Below are 21,738 nucleotides of genomic sequence, written 5' to 3'. Positions count from 1 at the left end.
ACATGATGATTATCTTAAAGTGTAAGGATTATGGGTGACACTTCCTTATTTATATATTTACCAAATAATGTATATATTCTATAATAAGCAATAAAATAGTTTTATAAGCAGGGGAAAATGTGTTTTCCCCCACAACAAAATAAAAGCATTTTTTATTTGTCCCTAAATGTGAACTAATGTAAAGGCTATAGCTGGGATAACATAGATCAAATGTCAACATATGCACAAAAAAGAACTGATATTTTATTAAACAGAAATTATGCTGTACTGAGATTATTCCTGTACAATCGGGGAGTATTACCTAGGGCTTGATAAGCACTTTTGTAATGGGAAAATATTTCTTAATGATATTATTTTCTGATAAGATTTGAATGTTAGTTGATATTCAGTATGGTAAGCCATATTGCCCTAAAACTGCAAATGTAAAATGAAGATTTACATAACATACATTCTGAATAATACTTAATTTTTCTAGTATTGTTCCATTCTAACATTTCATTTAACAGATTAAGATTTAGTAAACCTCTAAATATTGCTAAACAATAAAATACACTGTATTTCCTAAAGTCAACCCCCAACCATTTTAACCTTGGACAAGGGACCCTTGCTAATATTAAAATATTATATGGTTCATTTAGCTCAAGATTTCCCTAAAATACTATAGCTATACTTGACACCTATTCTAAGTGGTGTCAAGTCATATAAATCTAGTTATATTCTTACTGTTAGAATTTCTCTTCTCTTTCAGTGTCTAAAGAAAATAAAGAATCTTAATTACTCAGCTATTTTCAAGTACTTTCTATTGCTCATTCTCATTTAATATCAGAAAATAAGATCACCACTTGCTGAGGATGAGCAAATGATTCTACAAAATAAATCCACTGTTAATCAACAGAAATCCTCTTAATCACCCATATACTTTCCAGGACAAACCAATGGAATGATGAAAATGAAACTATACTCAAATTATCTAGGTCCTTATCTAGGTCCTCACAGGATCTATTTAAACAATACTTTCAGCATCTTTTCTAAAGTCACTAGTTTAAAATGTATGGTGTGAAATGCTAATAATCAAACCATTGCAATGTTAACACTTCATCTGAGTTACTGATGATAACCCAACAAACTCAATAATGAGTCCAAGGCTCTTCTTTTTCTATTGTCACAGAATTTTGGCTTTCAAAGTATTTCAAACTTATTAAAGAATGCAATAATTTCAAAGAAAAAAATACAAGGAAGCTATTACCAGTTCACTTCCTTAAACACATTTGACCATATTACTTAAAAGAAGTATTTCTTCTGGGATAACCACTTTGAAGAACTACTTGATGTCTCTCTTCTTTAAGTTTTTTTTTTTTAATTTATTTATGATAGTCACAGAGAGAGAGAGAGAGAGAGAGGTAGAGACACAGGCAGAGGGAGAAGCAGGCTCCATGCACCGGGAGCCCAATGTGGGATTCGATCCTGGGTCTCCAGGATCGCGCCCTGGGCCAAAGGCAGGCACCAAACCGCTGCGCCACCCAGGGATCCCTCTTCTTTAAGTTTTTATTTAAATTCCAGTTAGTTAATATACAGTGTAATATTAGTTTCAGTGTACAATATAGTGATTCAACACTTCCATATAATACCCAGTGCTCATCATAGCAAGTGCATTCCTTAATGCTCACCACCATCCCCCACCTCCCCATGGTAACCAATTTTTCTCTATATATAATCTATTTCTTTATTTGCTTCTCTCTCCCTCTCTCCCCCTCCTTTGCTCATTTGCTCTGTTTCTTACATGAGTGAAATCATACGGTATTTGTCTTTCTGCATTATTTCATTTAGGCTAATACTCTCTAGCTCCATCCATGTTGCTGCAAATGGCAAAACTTCTTTTTTAAGACTTCTTTTTTATAGCTGAGTAATATCCCATTGTTTATGCATGTGTATAGATAGATAGATAGATAGATAGATAGATAGATATACTGAGGCAAATGGTAAGATTTCATTCTTTTTTATAGCTAAGTAATATCCCATTGTGTGTGTATGCATGTATGCGTGGTGTGTGTGTGTGTATGGATAAAGAAGATGTGACCATTCATCAGTTAATGGACACTTGGGCTATTTCCACTTGACTGTCTCTTTAACAGTTAAAAATATACTTTATTTTATGACCCAGTAATTCCATTCTTAGGCATTTACCAAGAGAAATAAAAACACAGGTCCACAAAAAGATTCGTACAAACTATAAATAGTAGCTTTACTCATAATAGTTAAAAAAAAATGGAAACAATCCAAATGTCTATCAATAAACAAATGGATAAACACACTGTGGTACAGTAATACAATGGAACATATTCAACAATAAAAAAATAAATTACTGATAAACCTAACAAAATGAACAAATGTCAAAAACATCTTGATAAAAAAAAGACGCAAAATAATGTATCCTAATATGAGTTTATTTATATGAAGTTGAAGAATAGGTAAAAACTAATCTTTGGCGGCAAATCAGAATAGTCATTGCATAGTGGAGAGGAGTACTAATTGGAAGAAGTTACAAAGGAACTTTCTCAGATTATGAAAATGTTCTGTATCTTGAGAAAGAGGTTACATAAACATACAGATTTGTGAAACTCATCCAAGAGTACACTTTAGATCAGCGTATTTCACCAGGTGTAAATTTTACATTAACAAAAATCTAAATAGGTAAATAAAATAAAACCCAAATTGGAAAGATGTAAATGTACTAAGACTGTTGTAATTCTCGTAAATGGGAACAGGAAAGAACAGATTTAAATCCTGTTACCTGCTAACTTAGCCAGGAATCTTGAGCATGTGTGCACACAGAACCTGACAGAACTGATTGAATTAATAGAATAAAATCAGAATATAAGCATTTCTTCCATTTTTTTAAACATTTTATTTATTTATTCATGAGAAACAGAGAGAGAGAGAGGCAGAGACACAGGCAGAGGGAGAAGCAGGCTCTATGCAGGGAGCCCAACGTGAGACTGGATCCTGGGTCTCCAGGATCACGCCCTGGGCTGAAGGCAGCGCTAAACCCCTGAGCCACCCAGGCTGCCCCATTTCTTCCATTTTTGCTACGTAAGACATAATGATGAGAAAAATAGACATTCATACCTATAGCAATATTGAGAAAAGTAAAATTTTCTTATCAATACCTGAACCAAGAGTAGGCTTCCCTGTGACACAAAACTGGGGTACAAGGAATGAAAAAAATAAGACTTTATTTAATAGTATATAATTTTATACCAAGGTGAAAAACAGCCTCCAAACCTACCCTCTGTGCACTTTTCCAATAATACAAAACCCATTCGTTGCCAGACACTATTCTAAACTTAAGTCATTTAATTTTAACAGCTCAATGAGAGATCATGCCCATTTTACTGACAAAAAAAAAAAACAAAACAACAACAACAACAAAAAAAACACCCTAGGTAGAAAGAGGTCAAGTACTTGCCCAAAGTCATATCCAGACAGAGCCGGGCTCAAATCTCAAGCAGTCTGGCATCAGGGCCCAAGCTCATAACCTCTACACTATAAAACAGCCTTTGGTCTACTTTTCTTTTTTTATTATTATTATTTATTTATGATAGTCACACACAGAGAGAGAGAGAGAGAGAGAGGCAGAGACACAGGCAGAGGGAGAAGCAGGCTCCATGCACTGGGAGCCCGACGTGGGACTTGATCCCAGGTCTCCAGGATCGCGCCCTGGGCCAAAGGTAGGCGCCAACCCGCTGCGCCTCCCAGGGATCCCCTGGTCTACTTTTCTAACATGTTTCTTAAGCACCTCTTTCCTGCCTGTGCAACACAATTTCATTCCTGCAATATACTTCAAGGCCCATGCACCAAATCTATCCCTGATTTTTCCAGCAAAATCTCTAAACTGACTTTTCTCCAAATATATCCTAGAAGTAATAACTTACAAGGGGACTCAAAAACATTTTTAAAATAGGTATTTGTTGATATTTAAGACCAAACAGAGAAAGTCCTGCATTACAGGGACAGTCAAATTTCAGAATTCTTTCCTAATGACTTGAAATTTAAGATTGCTTTAGACCAAATGAAAATTTGAATTTTTTTTCATATCTTGGTGTTGAAGTCAGAGGAATTTGTACAATTTTTAATTGTATATGATTATCTTTACCACTGATCTAATATAGTTCAAATCATCAGTATTTACTGGGCCCCAAATACTAAAAACACTCTACAGAACGCTGTGCAGGTCAATTGATAAATACAAGAGATTGCTTCTTCTTTCAAGGAATTTTCTAGCACAGCATTTTTCATGCTAGAATGAATATGTTAACTACCTAGAGTCTACCAAATTCCCAGTCCCTACATCTCAGGGTGAAAAGAAGCATCTCACTGCGATCTGTCAAACCCAAAGTCATAATGATTTTTTTCTCCCTCCTTTCCTCCTATCAGTTTTGTAACTGTAGCTCATATGTAGGTCTATGATCCAATCTGAGTTTATTTTTGTATATTTATGCTATGTACATTTATTTGTATATATATGTTATGTAATAGTTGAGGTTCATTATTTTGCACATAGATGTTCCAGCATGATTTGCTGAAAAGATTAAGACCAATGCATTTTAATCTAACAGAGCACAAAATTTGATATGGTTTCAGATTCTATACTGCAACTAATCTTTAAGAATTACAAGATTAAGCCTCTGCCTACTCAGCAGGGACTCTGCTTCTCCCTCTCCCTCTGCTTCTCCCCACCCTACTCATGTGCATATGACTCTCTCTCTCTCAACCTCTCAAATAAATAAATAAATCTTTATACATAATAAAAAACATGCAAATCTGATCAGGTCAAACTTGTGTTTAAGTCCAACTTTTCAATAGCTTACCGCTCTTCTTAGCATCAAGGCTAAGATGCCCCACAAATCCTGCATGATCAAGCTTCTCAATCTTTCCTAGCTCCATTCTCCTTCTTCTCTGAAATAATAGTATTTTTCCAGTAAAGTCCTTAAAAGTACCAAGCTCCATTTGGCCCCAAGGTCTTTGCATTGCCTCTTTCTCAGGCCTGAAATGTTTCTCCCTTTCTCCCTTGTGTCTAGTTAATTCCTACTCACCCTGGAGATTTTAACTCAAACATTTTTTTTTAAGATTTTATTTATTCATGCATGAGACACAGAGAGTCAGAGACATAGGCAGAGGGAGAGGCAGGCTCCTCACAGGGAGCCCAATGCAGAACTCGATCCTGGGACTCCAGGATCACGCCCTGAATCGAAGGCAGACACTCAACCACTGAGCCACCTAGACACCCCAACTCAAACATTTATTATCTGATCTTCCTTACTCCCACCCTTGGGTTAGATCAGATTCATTTATATATTCTTATGGCTGCCTTTCTCTCATAGGATTTTTCAGTTTGGGAGTTTATACTCTGGGTATTATGTGATTTAAAAGAACTATAGCGATTATACACATAACTATTAAATTTTGTCTATGTGTTATATGCATTTTTTTTAAAGATCTATAGTTCTCATCGGATACTCAAAGGAGTCCCTGACCCCTGTGTAGTAATGAATTAACCTCATCCAAAGACAGGTCTGGTGTCTTTGTTTTGGCTAATGGAAGGTATAGCTAGCCTCTGGAACTTATTACCTAGGAGGACAGTCTTTCTTTCCCTGAGGATTTTGGCCACTGGACAAATTTGATTTATAGTGGGGGCCTTGAGCCATACTTTCCAGTTCCAATCCCAAGAGGAAATGAAGGCTGAAAGAATTAGTTGACCACAGAAGGGGCGAGAGACTAAGAGACAGCCATGCAGGCAGTTTGTAATTGGGCCCCCAAACAAAAACTCCAGACATCAAAGACTTGGGTAAATCTCCCTAGTTGGCTGTGCCCTGTGTGTACTGTCATATACTGTGGCCAGGGCATGAATCTATGGGGAGATGATGATAGGAACTTCTATATTTGGTCCCTTCGAAAATCTGCCCATATGTCTCTCTTTTGGCTAATTTTAACCTGTTTCTTGCCCTGTAATAAACTAAGTATAACAACTTTCAGAGTTCTGTTGAATCCTTTCTAGTTAACTATCAAACATGAATGGGGTCATGGGGCTCCTGAACTTGCAACTGGTGTCTGAAACGAGGGCAGTCTTGAAGTGACTGTTGTCTTAGACTTTGTAGTTTAGCTAAACTTATTACAACCCTAAAAAGATTAAAAACCCACAGGTTAGACCATGAGTTCTTCAAGAGCAGAAACTTTACCAATACAATATGCAGCCAAAAAATTTAAATACTTGAAATAAATGGATACTGACAGGATGACAACATTCTCTAATAACAGCAATAATATTAATGATGATGAAGACAATAAAAACAGCAGCCATTTACTGCATGCCTTTACTGTAGTCCCCATGTACAGATGAGGAACATAAGGATGAAGGTGAAATGACTTGCTCAAGATCATACTAGTCTCAAAGACAGTATAGAAGCTCTGATTTAACTAATATTAAATGCATTTTCATATATTGTATCTCCTAAGGCAAGCAAAGGAAGTTTAATATCATGTTTTACAAAGGACAAACAGAAATAGGTACCTAGCATTATCACCACTAAATAGTATCATTAAAGACTAGCAATTGTTAGCACAGTTCAGGAATGGGGAATACTTAATTTCCTCTCTTTTAACTAAGACTACAGTCATAAGCACTCTGATGCTTGCTTAATGCTTGCATTTGAAATTCTTCTAAATAGAATATGAGCTACATAGGTTAAAAACAAACAAAAAGTTAACTCGTGTATTATTATCAAATGCTAAAACACAAATTGAAATACCTCAGGTGGACAGGTAACATTTCTGCCAAGAAAATCACTATATATAGAACCAAATCTGTAAGCTATGGGCATCAAGCTCTTTCTTAGATTTTTCTCTACAAATGTTCCATTCTCTCTAAAGATTTTTCTCACAACCTAGAAATGTCCTAATTGCCTCTAAGAAAGGCTAAAGGAAACTAGAATCTGTCAGTTCATGCAAGACCAGCTGCACTATTTCAAGGAATATTGTACTCAAAGGTCTTAAAAGGCCTTTCTACCTTGAAACTAGACCTGTTAATTAAGAGACAAATAAATGCAGATCTTACCCCAAAATATATAAAGGAGGATAGTAACCAGGAGACACTCTGAATTAGAGCACTGTTTATTTTTAATAATTATAAGAAAAACACAAGAAGGTGTTCAATTAGTTGTGATTAATTAAAATTAATTACATTAATTAATTACATTAATTGGCTTTCTGTAGATCCAGAGCAAACATTACATAATAAATGCTATTTGTTGAAATTATTTTAAAATTCACTATCATAGTTGTACTAAATATGAAAACCAATAGTCATGTTGTGCTATGTCAATTCTGGCAAACCAATTACAATAATAAAAACGTCTTAAGAGTGGATTAGTCCGGGTCTACATTAAAAAATGAATCATTAAAGGAGTACTGAGTGATGTGAAATACAGGCAATATGAAAGAGAAAGTGAACATAAGTAAAGCATAGGAAAGAAGGAGGACACACTAATGAATTAGACATACACTAATGCCCGCAAATAACCCACAGAGACAGAGAAAGTACCTGGAAAGCTGTGAGTGCGCCAGTCCCTGGGTTATACAGGCATCGCAGCGAAGGCATGCTGTCCGCCAGGCTGGAGCAGCCCAGCCACAGAGACCTGGGCATAGAGCACTGCAGAGAGAGGACAACTATGAGATGGGACAGTATGAGACAGGATGGCACAGATTACAGGAATTTTCAAGGCTTGGCTGAATGCAATATTCCAGTTGCAGTTGGCCTTTCTGATAGAAACATATTCAAGAAACATACTGCTTACTAGTCCTAACCCCAGAGAGTACCTTGAAAGAGACACTAGTAGCCAAAAGGCAAAGGGAAAGAAAGGAGGTTAAAGGTCAAAAAAAACAAATATTTAGTAAAAATTTTTGTCTCTGTTCTTTTATGTATGAGTCTAAAGAAAATCTACTTCTTAATCCAATTAATCAATTCTTTTCCTCTGTACACTTCATCTCTCATAAATTCACCACAGGGTGAAATACTGAAAACTAAACAGAAAAAGGAACACTTCACAGTAATTTCATTATTACGAAGGTTAAATTAGAAAGCAAAATACATTAGGAAAGTTTTGTTTTGTTTTAGAAGGTGGGGAGAAGGAAAGAGAACGCATTATACCCCCACAGTTTTGACAGCAACTAACTCTGCAGTTTGCATATGTTTTATGTATCTTGTTAGTCTGCTATTCATTAACCAAAATGCATAGTTACCAGAGCAGCTGCCTCTTCATCTTTCCAGATGGATTGGGGAGGGGGAGGGGGCAACCCAAACAGAAGGGAAAACAACAACAAAGAAAGAAAAAGTGACAAGGACAGAAAAAGAGAGAACCCCAAAAAGTTGCTGGTATTAAAATCTTCTAAATAAAAAGGTATGTGTGAGTGTAAGTATACATATAGTGTATTCACTAGGGAAAAAAGGTAGGAATGATTTCTAGTAACACTAAACAGTTTTAGTGTTGTTGCTCCTATAATCTTATAAAACACTGCATCTTTTTAAAAGAATTTTTACATTCTTCAAGTTTCTCTAAATGTATCCCAAGCTAAGGTTTTTTTTTTTTTTTTTCCCAAGCTAAGGTTAATCCATCAACAATCTAAGAGTACCACATAAACTAAATACCTGATCAAACCACATATAAAAACAAGAATACATATTTTAAAACATAGCAGTCAATATACATAATATTAAAATTGAAATTTTAAGTCTTAAAATATTTAATATGATGGGAGTTTTTTATTCTTAAAATGTTCTAGTTATAGAAATTAATATTAGGAAACAAAATATGGTATTCATTGTTCACACTGTCTATAACTGATATTAAGGATAGTGTGCTACAAAGGACTCCAAAAAAATGATCTGGTCTAGATCCTGCTTTGAGGTCATTATTTCCTCATTTTAAGTTAAGGTGATTAATGCCCAGGAAAAATCGAAGTTTGTATCTGTGAACATGAATTTAAAAAGTAGAGAAGTAGGAACTGGAATGCTGGCCCATTGCTTCTTTAGTGCAGAACTCTTCTTCCTGCCTCCATGCATCCCTAGGTCATGATGTGGAGATATCAGACTTCGAAGAAGGCTATTTGCTGAAGACATTACTGGATAGCACACCAACCACAACAGCTACACTGCTTTAAACTACTACAACAACCTCCTAACTTTGTTCACTGTTTCCAATGTTTCTTCACCTCAAGCTATAATCCATTTTACAAACAGCGGCTAAATAGAATAATTGTGTTCACCTTACTATCATGTCACTATCACCAATAATTCATAATGGCTCCCTGTATCTATTGTACGAAATCCAAGCACTCTATTGATCCGATCTTTCCCTACTGCCTACATTAACTCACCTTCTCTGTCCTTCTAATTGGTCCTGGTGCTCTAGCTAATACCTAACTTGGTATTTTGTTTAAATACCCATCTTAAAAAAAAAAAAATACCCATCTTACTTCCATCCTGTGAACTTGTAATTTCCTTCTCCCATTTACCCTGCCAATGTACGTCTCTCATTTACTTCAACTCTCCTTAGAACTATTTATACTAATTTCAGTCTTTTCCAGTAGTTCTCAGGAGAGAGTCTCATGTTGTCAGAAGGCAATAGGAGAATAAGGGAGAGTAGGACAAAAATTTTTTTTCCTTAAGAATCACTGTTCTCTGAAAAAAAAAAAATCACTGTTCTCCTATTACAGCTCTACATTGGAAGCACCAAGTTCTTTGCTAAAATAATTTTTATAAGTAAATGATGTTAAAAATTTCTAAATCTAATGTTTTTAGTCATTCATTCAACAAGGATTTATTGAACATTTTCCTTGTATTGTTCTAGGCATGAGGAATAGAACAATGAACAAGAGACAAAAATCCATTCTAGTGACATTCTCTCAAACTTAAATTCTTCTATGTTTAAAATCATTAATATAAAAAAAACAATTTGTTGTTAGTTCCTCTTGTGGTTAATGAAAGACACTGCATATTATTAAGCAGTTGGTTAAAGTTCTCTGGATGTTAGGCAGAAGTCTCATTCTGAAGATGGGACTGAATTTCAGAAAAGTAGGGGAGTGAATCGAAGTGAAAATAAATTTAAAAAGAAAATGAAAATACAGAAGAGGAAAAAAGGAAATGGTACAAAGAAAAAGCAATAGGCATAAGAAGACAGTTTCCCTTCCTCTCTTCCCTTCAAAAGAGGTAGATGGCTCATATACTTTTAGCCATACTGAAGCCATCTGCAAAATCTCTTCTTTTTATTAAATATATTTATATATGTGAACACTCCTTGGTAAGTTTTTAAGACATTCCTCTTTGCAACATTTCATCTCCTTCATTTTATATTAGATCCTGTGTTATTGCTGCAGTATGTCCTTGATTAATTACTATGTCTTTCCTTACTATTGGTCATCTTTATGCTCCTTACTCATTCATTCTATCCTCCATCAACACTCCTAACTAAGAATTTGAAAGGACTTACCTCATCCCTTAAACTAAAATTTCAAGATAAAACTATAATCAATAATGAGCCACAAACACCCAAGAAAGCCACTAGAAATACTGGTGTGATTTCTAAAATAGCATTAACTTGCAAACACCACACAGAAGATGCATTTTCGATTATTACAAGACAATTGGTGTGGATCTGAAAACTGCGCTTGCATATAGTCAGATCTGCACATTATCATAAGATTTTATATATTATAGCTCAATTTAAAAACCAATTTTCAAATTGGTTTGTATTGTAACAATTAATCTTGTCTATACTGGTAAATGTCACTTAAAAACATTGAGGAAAAAAATATAATCACAAAATTAATGGAATAGGCTATAACTCCAACACTACTAACCCTTTCCCTTCTACACATTTAGGAGCATTTTCTAAAGGAAGGGGAAAATCAAAAGAAATTTGAGCAAGAAGTAACAGGGTGGAAAGTAGTGTCATTTTGGTTACTATTCTTTTATTTCTATATATTTTAGGGACATCCTGATTCATCAATTTCTGACAAAGATCTACATCCATTCTATTCTCCCCATGTTTATTTATTTTTTTTTAATTTTTTTTTATTTATTTATGATAGTCACAGAGAGAGAAAAAGAGAGAGGCAGAGACATAGGCAGAGGGAGAAGCAGGTTCCATGCACTGGGAGCCCGATGTGGGATTCGATCCCGGGTCTCCAGGATCGCGCCCTGGGTCAAAGGCAGGCACCAAACCGCTGCGCCACCCAGGGATCCCTCTCCCCATGTTTAATACACAATCCCCTTTAAAACTTACCTTTAACCTGAAAAGCACAAATAGTTTTCTACTTAAAACAAAAAAGTTGGGATCCCCGGGTGGCTCAATGGTTTAGTGCCTGCCTTTGGCCCAGAGTGTGGTCCTGGAGACCCGGGATCGAGTCCCATGTCAGGCTCCCTGCATGGAGCCTGCTTCTCCCTCTGCCTGTGTCTCTGCCTCTCACTCTGTGTCTATCATGAATAATAGATAAAATCTTAAAAAAAAAAAAACACACACACAAAAGTTTAGGCTGCAAAATATTTAAATTTCTAAGGTTTCCTCTCTATATCTAAAAAAATTTTAATTAAAAAAAAGCAGGTTCTAAACCAAAATGTAACCTAGCAACTATAGTTTCATGTTTAAATATTTAACTTTTATTAACTGTTAAAAGACTTGTGAATGACCTATTCCTTAAATGTTTCTCCTACACAATCTCAAAAGCTACAACCAAGTTTATATCACATATGTGCCTTCATCCTATACAAATCCAGCCCTACACTGCATATAAGCTGTCTTGTCAGCTCATTCCCCACTTGACCTCACTCCAAACTAACTCTACTTTGCAAAAATCAAAGAAAGTTGAAGACTATATTATTACAACTAAAGTTTATTATCCAATTGAATACGTTTACTAGCTTTTGAAAATCAGACACAGCATTTTAAAAAATGCTTGAACATGTTTTCTGCTACTTGGAAGAATCAGAAAGAGATTGAAATGTTGCAACAAAGGGCCTCCAGTGCTTCAAGAAGAATATACTATCTAGTGCCCTTCAGGTTCAACAGTACAAATTCATTTTCACAGAGAACAGTTGAAAACCTTGACTCCTCCCCGCACTTGGCTGCCTGGAGAAAAGTCACAGTTCCTCTTCACTGACAGAGGGCCCTGCAGGCAAAGGGCTGGCCTCAGCATTTACTATATGAAAGCTGAATGACAAAATCTCCTAAACTCAGGTCCCTGTTGGTCAACTTCTAGGAGTAATAGAAGCTATAATAATCAACAATAAAAAGATTGCTGCATTGAGAGTTTATGTATCCTTAAGCCATGGAATAGAAGAATTCCCTTTTCACTACTATATCAACTAAAAGTCAGGCCAAGAGAAATATAGTATTCCATAGGCCATGTAATATATTCAGACTCTATCTATTCAAATTCAATGATTGCCTCTTCAGAATCTCAATTTAGTTCACTTTAAAAATGAAACTCCCACCTGTCACATAGGACAGTCCTATCTGCCTAGCCTTATTGTACAAGGTCATGGTAAAATTGAAATAAGAATGCAAAAGAAAAAAAAAGAATGCAAAAGAAAAAAAAATGTGATATCATAACTAAGGCTTCCATGAACATCACTTGTACTTCAAAATGTTCGGGGAAGCCATTATGAACTGCAAGCCACAGAATCAATAAATTCATCCATCAAGTACTTACTGTTCTTTACCAAAATGGATACACATGGAGTATAAGGAGAAGAGAACCAAAACTTATCAGGTATAAACTGTGCTAGATCCGTTAAATACATTATTTCATTTAATGATTACAAACCTTGTCAAAGAGTCATTAATATTTTCATTTTAAAGGGAGAGTGAACTCAAGTTGGGAAGAGTTGTTACAGTGACTACATGGTAATGATGGAAGACCCCAATGTGTTTATCTCCCCCAAACACAAAGATTTACCTATATAAAGACTTGTTCTCAAGTAGTTTATAATCTATCTTGGGGAAATAAATTAACCAACACAAACAGTAACTGCAAGGAAAAATACAATAATATACTAAATTGTGTTTAACAATAGCTGCTATATTAGTTTAATTAAAATTTAGAAAGTTCAGGCACAGGCTTTAATTTTATTGTAGCACTTGTTACTGTATGTAAATTAATTACATATTTGTTTCCTCCACCAGACCATATTCCTTAAATCTTTTTTAATCTCCAGTATCTGGTCATAGTAGATACTCCATAAACGTGAGCTTAATGGTGAGAGATCACTGGGACGCCTGGGTGGCTCAGTGGTTGAGCATCTGCCTTTGGCTCAGGGCGTGGTCCTGGAATCCCAAGATCAAGTCCCCCATCAGGCTCCCTGCATGGAGCCTGCTTCTCCCTCTGCCTGTGTCTCTGCTTCTCTCTGTATGTCTCTCATGAATAAATAAATAAAATCTTAAAAAAAAGAAATGAGAGATCACTGAGAGCTACATACCAAAAAGAAGAAAGTAATTTTTACTTATGGAACAGTAAAAATACTGATAAAATAATAACAGTTACTTTATTAAGACCAATCTTACCAGACTGGAAGGTCTTACTAGAATGGTACTGGATAAAGCTCTTTCATAATCATCTTACTCACCTGTAAAACAATCTAGCAAGGTAAATAAGATCCAGAGAGGTTAAATAAACTAACAAAAGTTGATAGGCACCCAGCAAGCAATAAAGATGGGATTCAGAACTAGATATTCTGAGTACCTAGGACAGTGCCCAATACAAAGGACTTAACAGGACTTCACAACCAACTGACTATAAGGAAAGGAGGATGAATCAGAAATAATTGAGTTTTCAAACTTGAATGACTAGAAGGATGGTGGTAGCACTCGTAGACACAATGGGAGGAAAGTGAGCTAGATACGCTCAGAAATCATTAATGTGACATAATAATACAACTCTGGTATGTCAGTAAAAACTTAGCATGAAAGCTTGGATAGAAGCCTAGTGTATGGATTATATAGGTGTGGGAATCACTGGTTTCTGTATAAGGTGCAATGTACTAGGTTAAAAGCATTTGCTATAAAAATACTAGTGAGGGTTTTTGGTTTTTTTATTTGATTCTTCTTTCTTTGTGTCCTTTCTTACTTGAAAAACTCAATCTTGGGACGCCTGGGTGGCTCAGGGTTTAGTGCCTGCCTTCAGCCCAGGGCCTGATCCTGGGGACCCAGGATCGAGTCCCACATCAGGCTCCCTGCATGGAGACTGCTTCTCCCTCTGCCTTTGTCTCCACCTCTCTCTCTCTCTCTCTTTCTCTTTCTCTGTCTCTCATGAATAAATAAGTAAAATCTTAAAAAAAAAAAGAAAAAGAAAAACTCAATCTGACAGACATTGAGTATAGGCTAAGTATAGGCATCAAACTGAATGGTAGAAGTAGCTGCAGATTTTTTTAATAAATTTAAGAGGGCAGCCCTGGTGGCCCAGCAGTTTAGCGCCGCCTTCAGCCCAGGGTGTGATCCTGGAGACCCGGGAGTCCCACATTGGGCTCCCTGCATGGAGCCTGCTTCTCCCTCTGCCTCTCTCTCTCTGTCATGAATAAACAAATAAAAATCTTTAAAAAAACAAATAAATAAAATTTAAGAAAAAGAAAAAGAATATACTATCCTGCCCAATACAGGCTTTTGGAGTTGAAGAGGTGTGAGAAAGGTGTCCCTGAGGGGGAAGAGGCCTGGCATAGTTTCAGAGCCTAAGCTAGGTGAGGAAAAAAATCTGCACAAGAGGGTGGCCTGGCATGGGGTACTACAGGCCTAGTGGAATAAGGATAAGGAAGGCTACCCCACGGGGGACCAGAATGGCAGTGAGCAATATGATGAGGAATGTGATGAGGGGGCAGGACAGCCAGGATTCCCAAAGTAAACAGAAGACATTCATTGAGAGTGGACAGATATTGGCCTAGCACTGAGTTTCAGACCCAGTGGGATAAGCATGGTAGAGCAGCAGTGGTCCAACACAGTGTTTCAGATCCAGTGGGAGAGGAGCCCAATGCAAATAAATAGTCAGAAACCAAAAGGGTAAGGAAAGCATCCACATAGATGCTTAATGATGACTTCATTCCCCACATAGAGTATGGGGTGGGGAATGAAGACCACTCTACTCAGCAACAGTAGCTGAGTTACATAGGAGAATGGATCAAATAAGGGGATAGATCAAATACTGAGGATAATAAGAGCAAGATCTCACCTAATCAAAAAAAAAAAGTTACAAATACAGAAAGGAAGAAAAATAGAATGAATGCTATGCTACTAAACTAGAATTGAAGATACTATTGTGAATTCAAAGCTTACAGTACATAGAAGTTTCTAGGTAAATGATATATGTGTATTCATATAGACATATACAGGTTTCCCTTGCATTCCAAAAGTAGAGTGGTTCCTGGGGTGCCTGGGTGGCTCAGTCAGTTAAGCATCCAATTCTTGGTTTCAACTCAGGTTGTGATCTCGTGGGTCATGGGGAGCCTATAGTCAAGCCCCCCACTCACCAGGGAGTCTGCTTGAAGATTCTCTCCTGCTGCCCCTCCCCTCACTAGCATGTGCAAACATATGTACTCTCTCTGAAATAGATAAATATAAATCTTTTTAAAAAATACAGTGTTTCTATATAAACTTTCAAAATCCAAAATGGCATAAAGCAAGGAAGGAATTGCCATTTATTTATATGGAAACATTTTTTAGTTTCAGACCCAAAAAATAACCTCTTAAGATTTTCTAATACCTTAGGACATATCTTGCTAATGGACACACAAAATAAATGGAGATAAAGCACAAATGTTCACACACACATTTCAAGCTATGGAGACTTGATGCTGAGATGCTGACTGGAGTTCTAGAGAGAAGGAGCTTAGCAGTGCCACTCTAACTGTTCAGGGTGTATGCTGCCTCTACAACATAAGACTGCAAAACAAACACTTAATGCTATTTTCATTTTCTCCTTTTTTCATAGAAGTCAAAATCCTCTTCAGATATCTTTTGATTAGTGAAAATAGGTACTATTGTAATAGTTCTTTCATAAAAGCAAAGTGGTATAAAGCAGAGGATACCTGTATACAAAACAAACTCCCCAGCTCTACCAACTGAGAAAGCCCAGTAACACCCTAACAACAATGAATACATTTAATGACACTAAATAACACTTTCTAAACTGCTTAGAACAATGGCTAATTCTAGGATTTGGGCAGGGAAAAGTTTAAAATGAGGCCAGAACATGTTCTTGTGGTACTAAGGATGATGGAGACATAGCAAGATGACACAGGGGACAGCATGAAAGGCTCTGACAAATCTCGGACAAAAAAAAAAAAATCTCGGACAAACTATCAAAATAAATAATGACAATAATGGATTAAATAATGACAATAATAACTGTGGTAGGCAAACTCTAACATGGCCCCCAATGATCCCCACCTTCTGACATTCATAATCCTTGTATAATCCCATCCCTTGAGTGTGAGACAGCCTAATACGTTCTAAATTACACAAGATTGTAACTTCCATCTTGCTAACAGACACTATTACCATCTTGGCTTGGATATTTTAATGAGGCAAGTAGTCCATGTGGCAAGGAACTAAGGGTGGCCTCCAGCCAACAGCCAGCTAGGAATTGAGGCTCTCAGTCCAGTGGCCCTTGAAGAATAAACTCTGCCAAAAAAAACATGTTAAGTTTAGAAGTAGATTTTTCCTTGATCAAGTCTTCAAATGAGACCTCAGCTTTGGCCAACATCTTGATTACAGCCTTATGAGAGACGTTGTAGCAGAGGACCCAGATTAGCAATGCCCAGACTTCTGACCCAAAGAAACTACAAGATAATAGACATATGTTGCATGTTACTGTTAGCCACTAAATCTGTAATATCTGGTATGCAGCAAAAGCAAACTAATACAGTAAGCCACTGAGTAAAATAAAAACCCATGACTCTATTAGTAATAGAATAAACTGAAAGTTTGATGAGAAACATGATACTTGAATAGTCTCAAAGTATCTCACCACATAAATACTTATTACAAATGAGAAAAGAGTAACTTTCAGTGTAAAAACCTGACTGACATCTTAATCAAGTGGTCAGCATAAATATCACCAATACTGAAATAAATTAAAATCATATGTCATCTGATAGGATATAATAACAACACAGCATCACCTCTATGATATTCCACGAAGATATATAATTTGCATCTAATCATAAAAAAGCATCAGAAAAACCCAAACAAAATAATGGGCCTATAGTCTCCAAAAATGTCAATGTCATCAAAGTCAAAGAAAGACTGAAAAACCATCCCAGACTGAAAGAGACTAAAGAGACATGACAACTAAATGCAACATGTGATCCTGAAGAAGATCCTTTTGCTACAAAGGACATTTACTGGGATTGCTAGAAAAACTTGAATAGGGTCTACAGGTTAGTTGACAGTCACGTATCAATATTAATTTCCTTATTTTGATGATTATTAACAGATTATGTAGAAGAATGCCCTTGTTAGAAAATACACAACAAAGAATTCAGGAGTGATGAAAAATCTTGTCTGTACCTTAAAATGATTTAGGGAAAAATGTTATTTGCATTCTACTTACAACTTTTCTGTAAGCTTGAGAATGTTTTTAAAATAATATGAAAATTTAATTAATGGAAACAATATTGGGATTTTCCTCCAGCTATGGTGTATTGTTATCAGACTAAATTTTATGCAGAAAAAAACTATAAAAACTGAATATAAAAAGCTGTTTGAAGGCATCTGAGAACAACTAATGCACTTAAGACTTTAAGAGCCAAAATTCTAGGCAGAAGGGAAATGCATTGTGGTGAACCTGGCATTCTATATGCAATTTCCCCCTGGATATTTGCTGTTTGGTCCTACGTTTCGTATGCAGAGAGTCAGATCTGAAAAACCAAATTTAAAGCATACTTCAGCAATCTCATGGTACTAAGGTGCCAAAAACTGGAATATAGAGCCCATCAAGGACAAGGTACTCTGAAAAAAGGTTAGGCTTTCAGTTGACACCATGGGAAGGCATCAGAAATATCACAGCGTTAATCAAATCAAAGGGATATGTCTATGAAAATATTAAACCCTCTGAAGGAAGCTATCATCTACAGTCTCCACCATTTTTATTTTTTTAAATGTTCAGCATTCAATACAAAGTATCAAGAATTCAAAGAAAAGGGAACAAATGTCACCCCACCCCACCCCACCCCCCAAAAAACCCCTGGAAATAAAAACTAAAAACAGACCCAAATAACCAGAAAGTGTCTACCAATAGATGAATGGATAATTGTGATATACACACATAATGGAATACTATTCAGCCTTAAAAAGGAAAAGTTCTGATATGTTCTACAATATGGATGAACATTAAAAACATTATGTTAACTGAAATAAGCCAGTTAGAAAAAGCAAAATACTGTACGTTTCCACTCATAAGGTACCAAGAGTAATCAAATTTAGAAGAATGCTGGTTGCCAGTGGCTAGAAGGGAGAAAAATGGGGAGTTGTTAACAGGTCTAGAGTTTTACAAGATAAAAAAGTTCTGGAGACTGGCTGCACAACAATGTGAATGTAAAACTATTGAACTGTACAATTTAAAATGATTAAGATCATAAATTTTATGTTATGTATATTTTAACATAATTTTTAAAGTCCCCAAAAGTGTTAAGTATTAGAATTCCTAAATATAGGCTTTAAAACAACCATGTTTAAGACATTCAAGATGAGGGGCACATGGGTGGCTCAGTCGGCCACCGACTTAATTTTGGTCTCAGAGATCGATCTCAGGCTCAGAGATTAAGCCCTGTGTCAGGCTCTGCCCTGGGTGTAGAGCCTGCTTAAGATTCTCTCTCTCCCTCTCCCACTGCCTCTCTCTCTCTCTCTCTCTCTCTCTCTCTCTCTCAAAAAAGATATTGGGGCATCCCAGGTGGCTCAGCAGTTTAGCGCCACCTTTGGCCCAGGACGTGATCCTGGAGACCCAGGATCAAGTCCCATGTCAGGCTCCCTGCATGGAGCCTGCTTCTCTCTCTGCCTATGTCTCTGCCTCTCTCTCTCTGTGTCTCTCATGAATAAATAAAATCTTTATTTTTTTAAAAAAATTTTTTTAATTTTTATTTATTTATGATAGTCACAGAGAGAGAGAGAGAGGCAGAGACACAGGCAGAGGGAGAAGCAGGCTCCACGCACCGGGAGCCCAACGTGGGATTCGATCCCGGGTCTCCAGGATCGCGCCCTGGGCCAAAGGCAGGCGCCAAACCGCTGCGCCACCCAGGGATCCCTAAATAAAATCTTTAAAAAAAAAAAGATATTCAAGATGAAAATATGAAGAATTCCATCAGAAAACTGAAATCTGTAACAGAAAATATTTAATATGGAAATTAATTTTAAAAATACAAGAGGTGAATTTAAGAATTCTTTATGTTGGTTTAAGAGAAGATTAGAGGGATGCCTGGGTGGCTCAGTGCTTTAGTGCCTGCCTTTAGCCCAGGGCATGATCCTGGAGTCCCAGGATCGAGTCCCACATCAGGCTTCCTGCAGGGAGCCTGCTTCTCCCTCTGCCTGTGTGTGTCTCTGCCTCTCTGTGCTTCTCGTGAATAAATAAATAAAATCTTAAAAAAGAGAGAGAGAGAGAGAGAGGGAATATTAAAAACAAGTGAGAATTAGTGAACAAAAAGATAGGTCAGCAGAAAAATCACTAAATTGAAACAGAGATAAGGATAGAAAAATACTGAAAAGACTACAAAACATATAAGTGACACTCTGAAAAGTAAACATATGTATATTTGGATTTCTAGAAGAGAATAATAGAGAAAAAAATAAGGCATAAGCAACCTTTAAGGAGATACTAACAATTTTCAAAACCTGATGAAAATAATCAAGCCATAGAGTTTAGAATCTCTACAAACATGAAAAGCAAACATCATTTCTATGCCTTGGCAAACTGTCACTCTAGGTTTGATTAGCTTCAACCTTCACACTTTCAATGATGTGAAACATCCTGAAGAGCTCCTTTAATATAAAAATTTTTTGCACTTAATGTGAAGTTTTTCCTCTGGGACATTTTCATCTTTTTGTCACACCACTTTCCTCATTTAGGTTAATAAGTTCACTCACTAAGATCCTCTAGCTGCATATCTAGAGTCTATCAGATGGTGTCAGTATCAACATTTCCATGGTCAGCTATTTCTTTTGATTCCATAACTTCATCTCAAATTTCAATTAAAACTATTATTACTTTTTTGTTACTTTGTTTCTTCTTTGTGGCCAACTGCCCCTTTGATTATCCATTTTTGTAAAATATCTAGTGGATTTAACACTAGGAGAGGAGACAACACAACTATATTTCATGTTGTCTGTGCATAAACTTAATAGCAGATGTGCAGTGACTAACAACAGACTTCGGAAGAAGTGACTGATCATGATGTGCATCTGTTTTGCCCATAGTGACTGGCACACTGAAGAGCTAGCAATGAAGTTTGTACTTTACAAAAATCAGCTAAAAACCAAAAAGTGAAATTTGAGCTGTGTTTGCGGGCGGGGGGAGGCAGTGTTATTTAACTGTAGTAATTGAAATGTGTGCATATCAGAACAATGTAAAGTGAGAACTTCCAGTACATTAAATTTAAATAAAATAAGAACTCTTAGTAAAAGTATATTAGATTTCAGCTTCCACCATAAGGCAGTAAGCTAATATCAAAATTGGCCTCCCATCATGGACAAGAAAATTGGACAGAATATGCGAAACACATATTTGAAGACACTGGACAACAGGCAATGTCAGAGTGCAATCCCTGAAAGACAGGAAATAATTGAGATGACCCTCATAAGCATCTTAAGTCTTATACTTAAAGGCATTTCCCAGTCTTATAGCACAAGAAAGGGGGAATCCAAGCAGAGCAAAATAGGGCCATTTATTGAGGAAGTAGAGAATAGGATTTGGGGAGACGAAAGAGACAAGAATTGGTGAGGCAGAGTACTGGAGAACGGATTATGTAAAAAAAAAAAAAAAACATTAGATATCTAAACATTAAGTCTGTTTCTGAACACTAAGTCCTGTTTGCATAAGGTAAACTTCTATAAGGCCAAGCAAAGAACAATAAAGGAATATAAGCTCAAAAACTCCTAGAATCCACACAGAGCTGGGGAACCTTCCTCTGTTCTGACCAGTCAGACTGCAGAAGCCTAGCTAAACACCTGGGACATTCAAACAGGAGACCCAGAAAGCTCACACATCACTTATAGGGATAAATGACACAAGTATAAAGGTTACATTAAACCTACCTTAATAAAGGTTAAAATCAAGCCACAACAGCATCAAGCTGATCTGTAAGAAGCTTAACTCCCAGGGTGGGGGGTGGGGGTGAATGGGTGACAGGCACTGAGGGGGGCACTTGACTACTTGACAGGATGAGCACTGGTGTTATTCTGTATGTTGGCAGATTGAACACCAATAAAAAATAAATTTATTATTAAAAAAAAAGAAGCTTAACTCCCCACTGAAATAATGTAATGTACACAATGTCTAAACCTAAAATTACTAGATGAAACAAGCAGCAATAAAATCTGACCTATAATCAGGAAGAATATCAATCAACAGAAGCAGATCCAGAAAGAACACAGGTGACATAATCAGCAGACCAAAATATTAAAATACCTATTATAAAATGAACAATAGTGA

General features: G+C 36.4%; 1 protein-coding gene across 6 annotated transcripts in view; it reads right to left on the bottom strand.

Moving 5' to 3' along the window:
• BTRC (beta-transducin repeat containing E3 ubiquitin protein ligase) overlaps positions 1 to 21,738 on the bottom strand; it is a 182,105-nt gene that overhangs the window by 105,976 nt on the left and 54,391 nt on the right. For 3 of the 6 annotated variants that reach the window (XM_055300183.1, XM_055300182.1, XM_055300184.1), the window contains one exon: positions 7,598 to 7,705. The exons of the other annotated variants lie outside the window; for them this stretch is intronic. In XM_055300183.1, coding sequence (XP_055156158.1) covers positions 7,598 to 7,705 — 108 coding nt within the window. The remainder of the gene's footprint in view (positions 1 to 7,597; positions 7,706 to 21,738) is intronic. 6 annotated transcript variants of the gene reach the window in all.

Source organism: Nyctereutes procyonoides, unplaced genomic scaffold, assembly GCF_905146905.1.
Source record: "Nyctereutes procyonoides isolate TBG_1078 unplaced genomic scaffold, NYPRO_anot_genome, whole genome shotgun sequence".
Classification (NCBI taxonomy): Eukaryota; Metazoa; Chordata; class Mammalia; order Carnivora; family Canidae; genus Nyctereutes; species Nyctereutes procyonoides.
The sequence above is the reverse complement of the archived record's forward strand: the minus strand, read 5'-3'. Positions and strand labels throughout refer to the sequence as shown.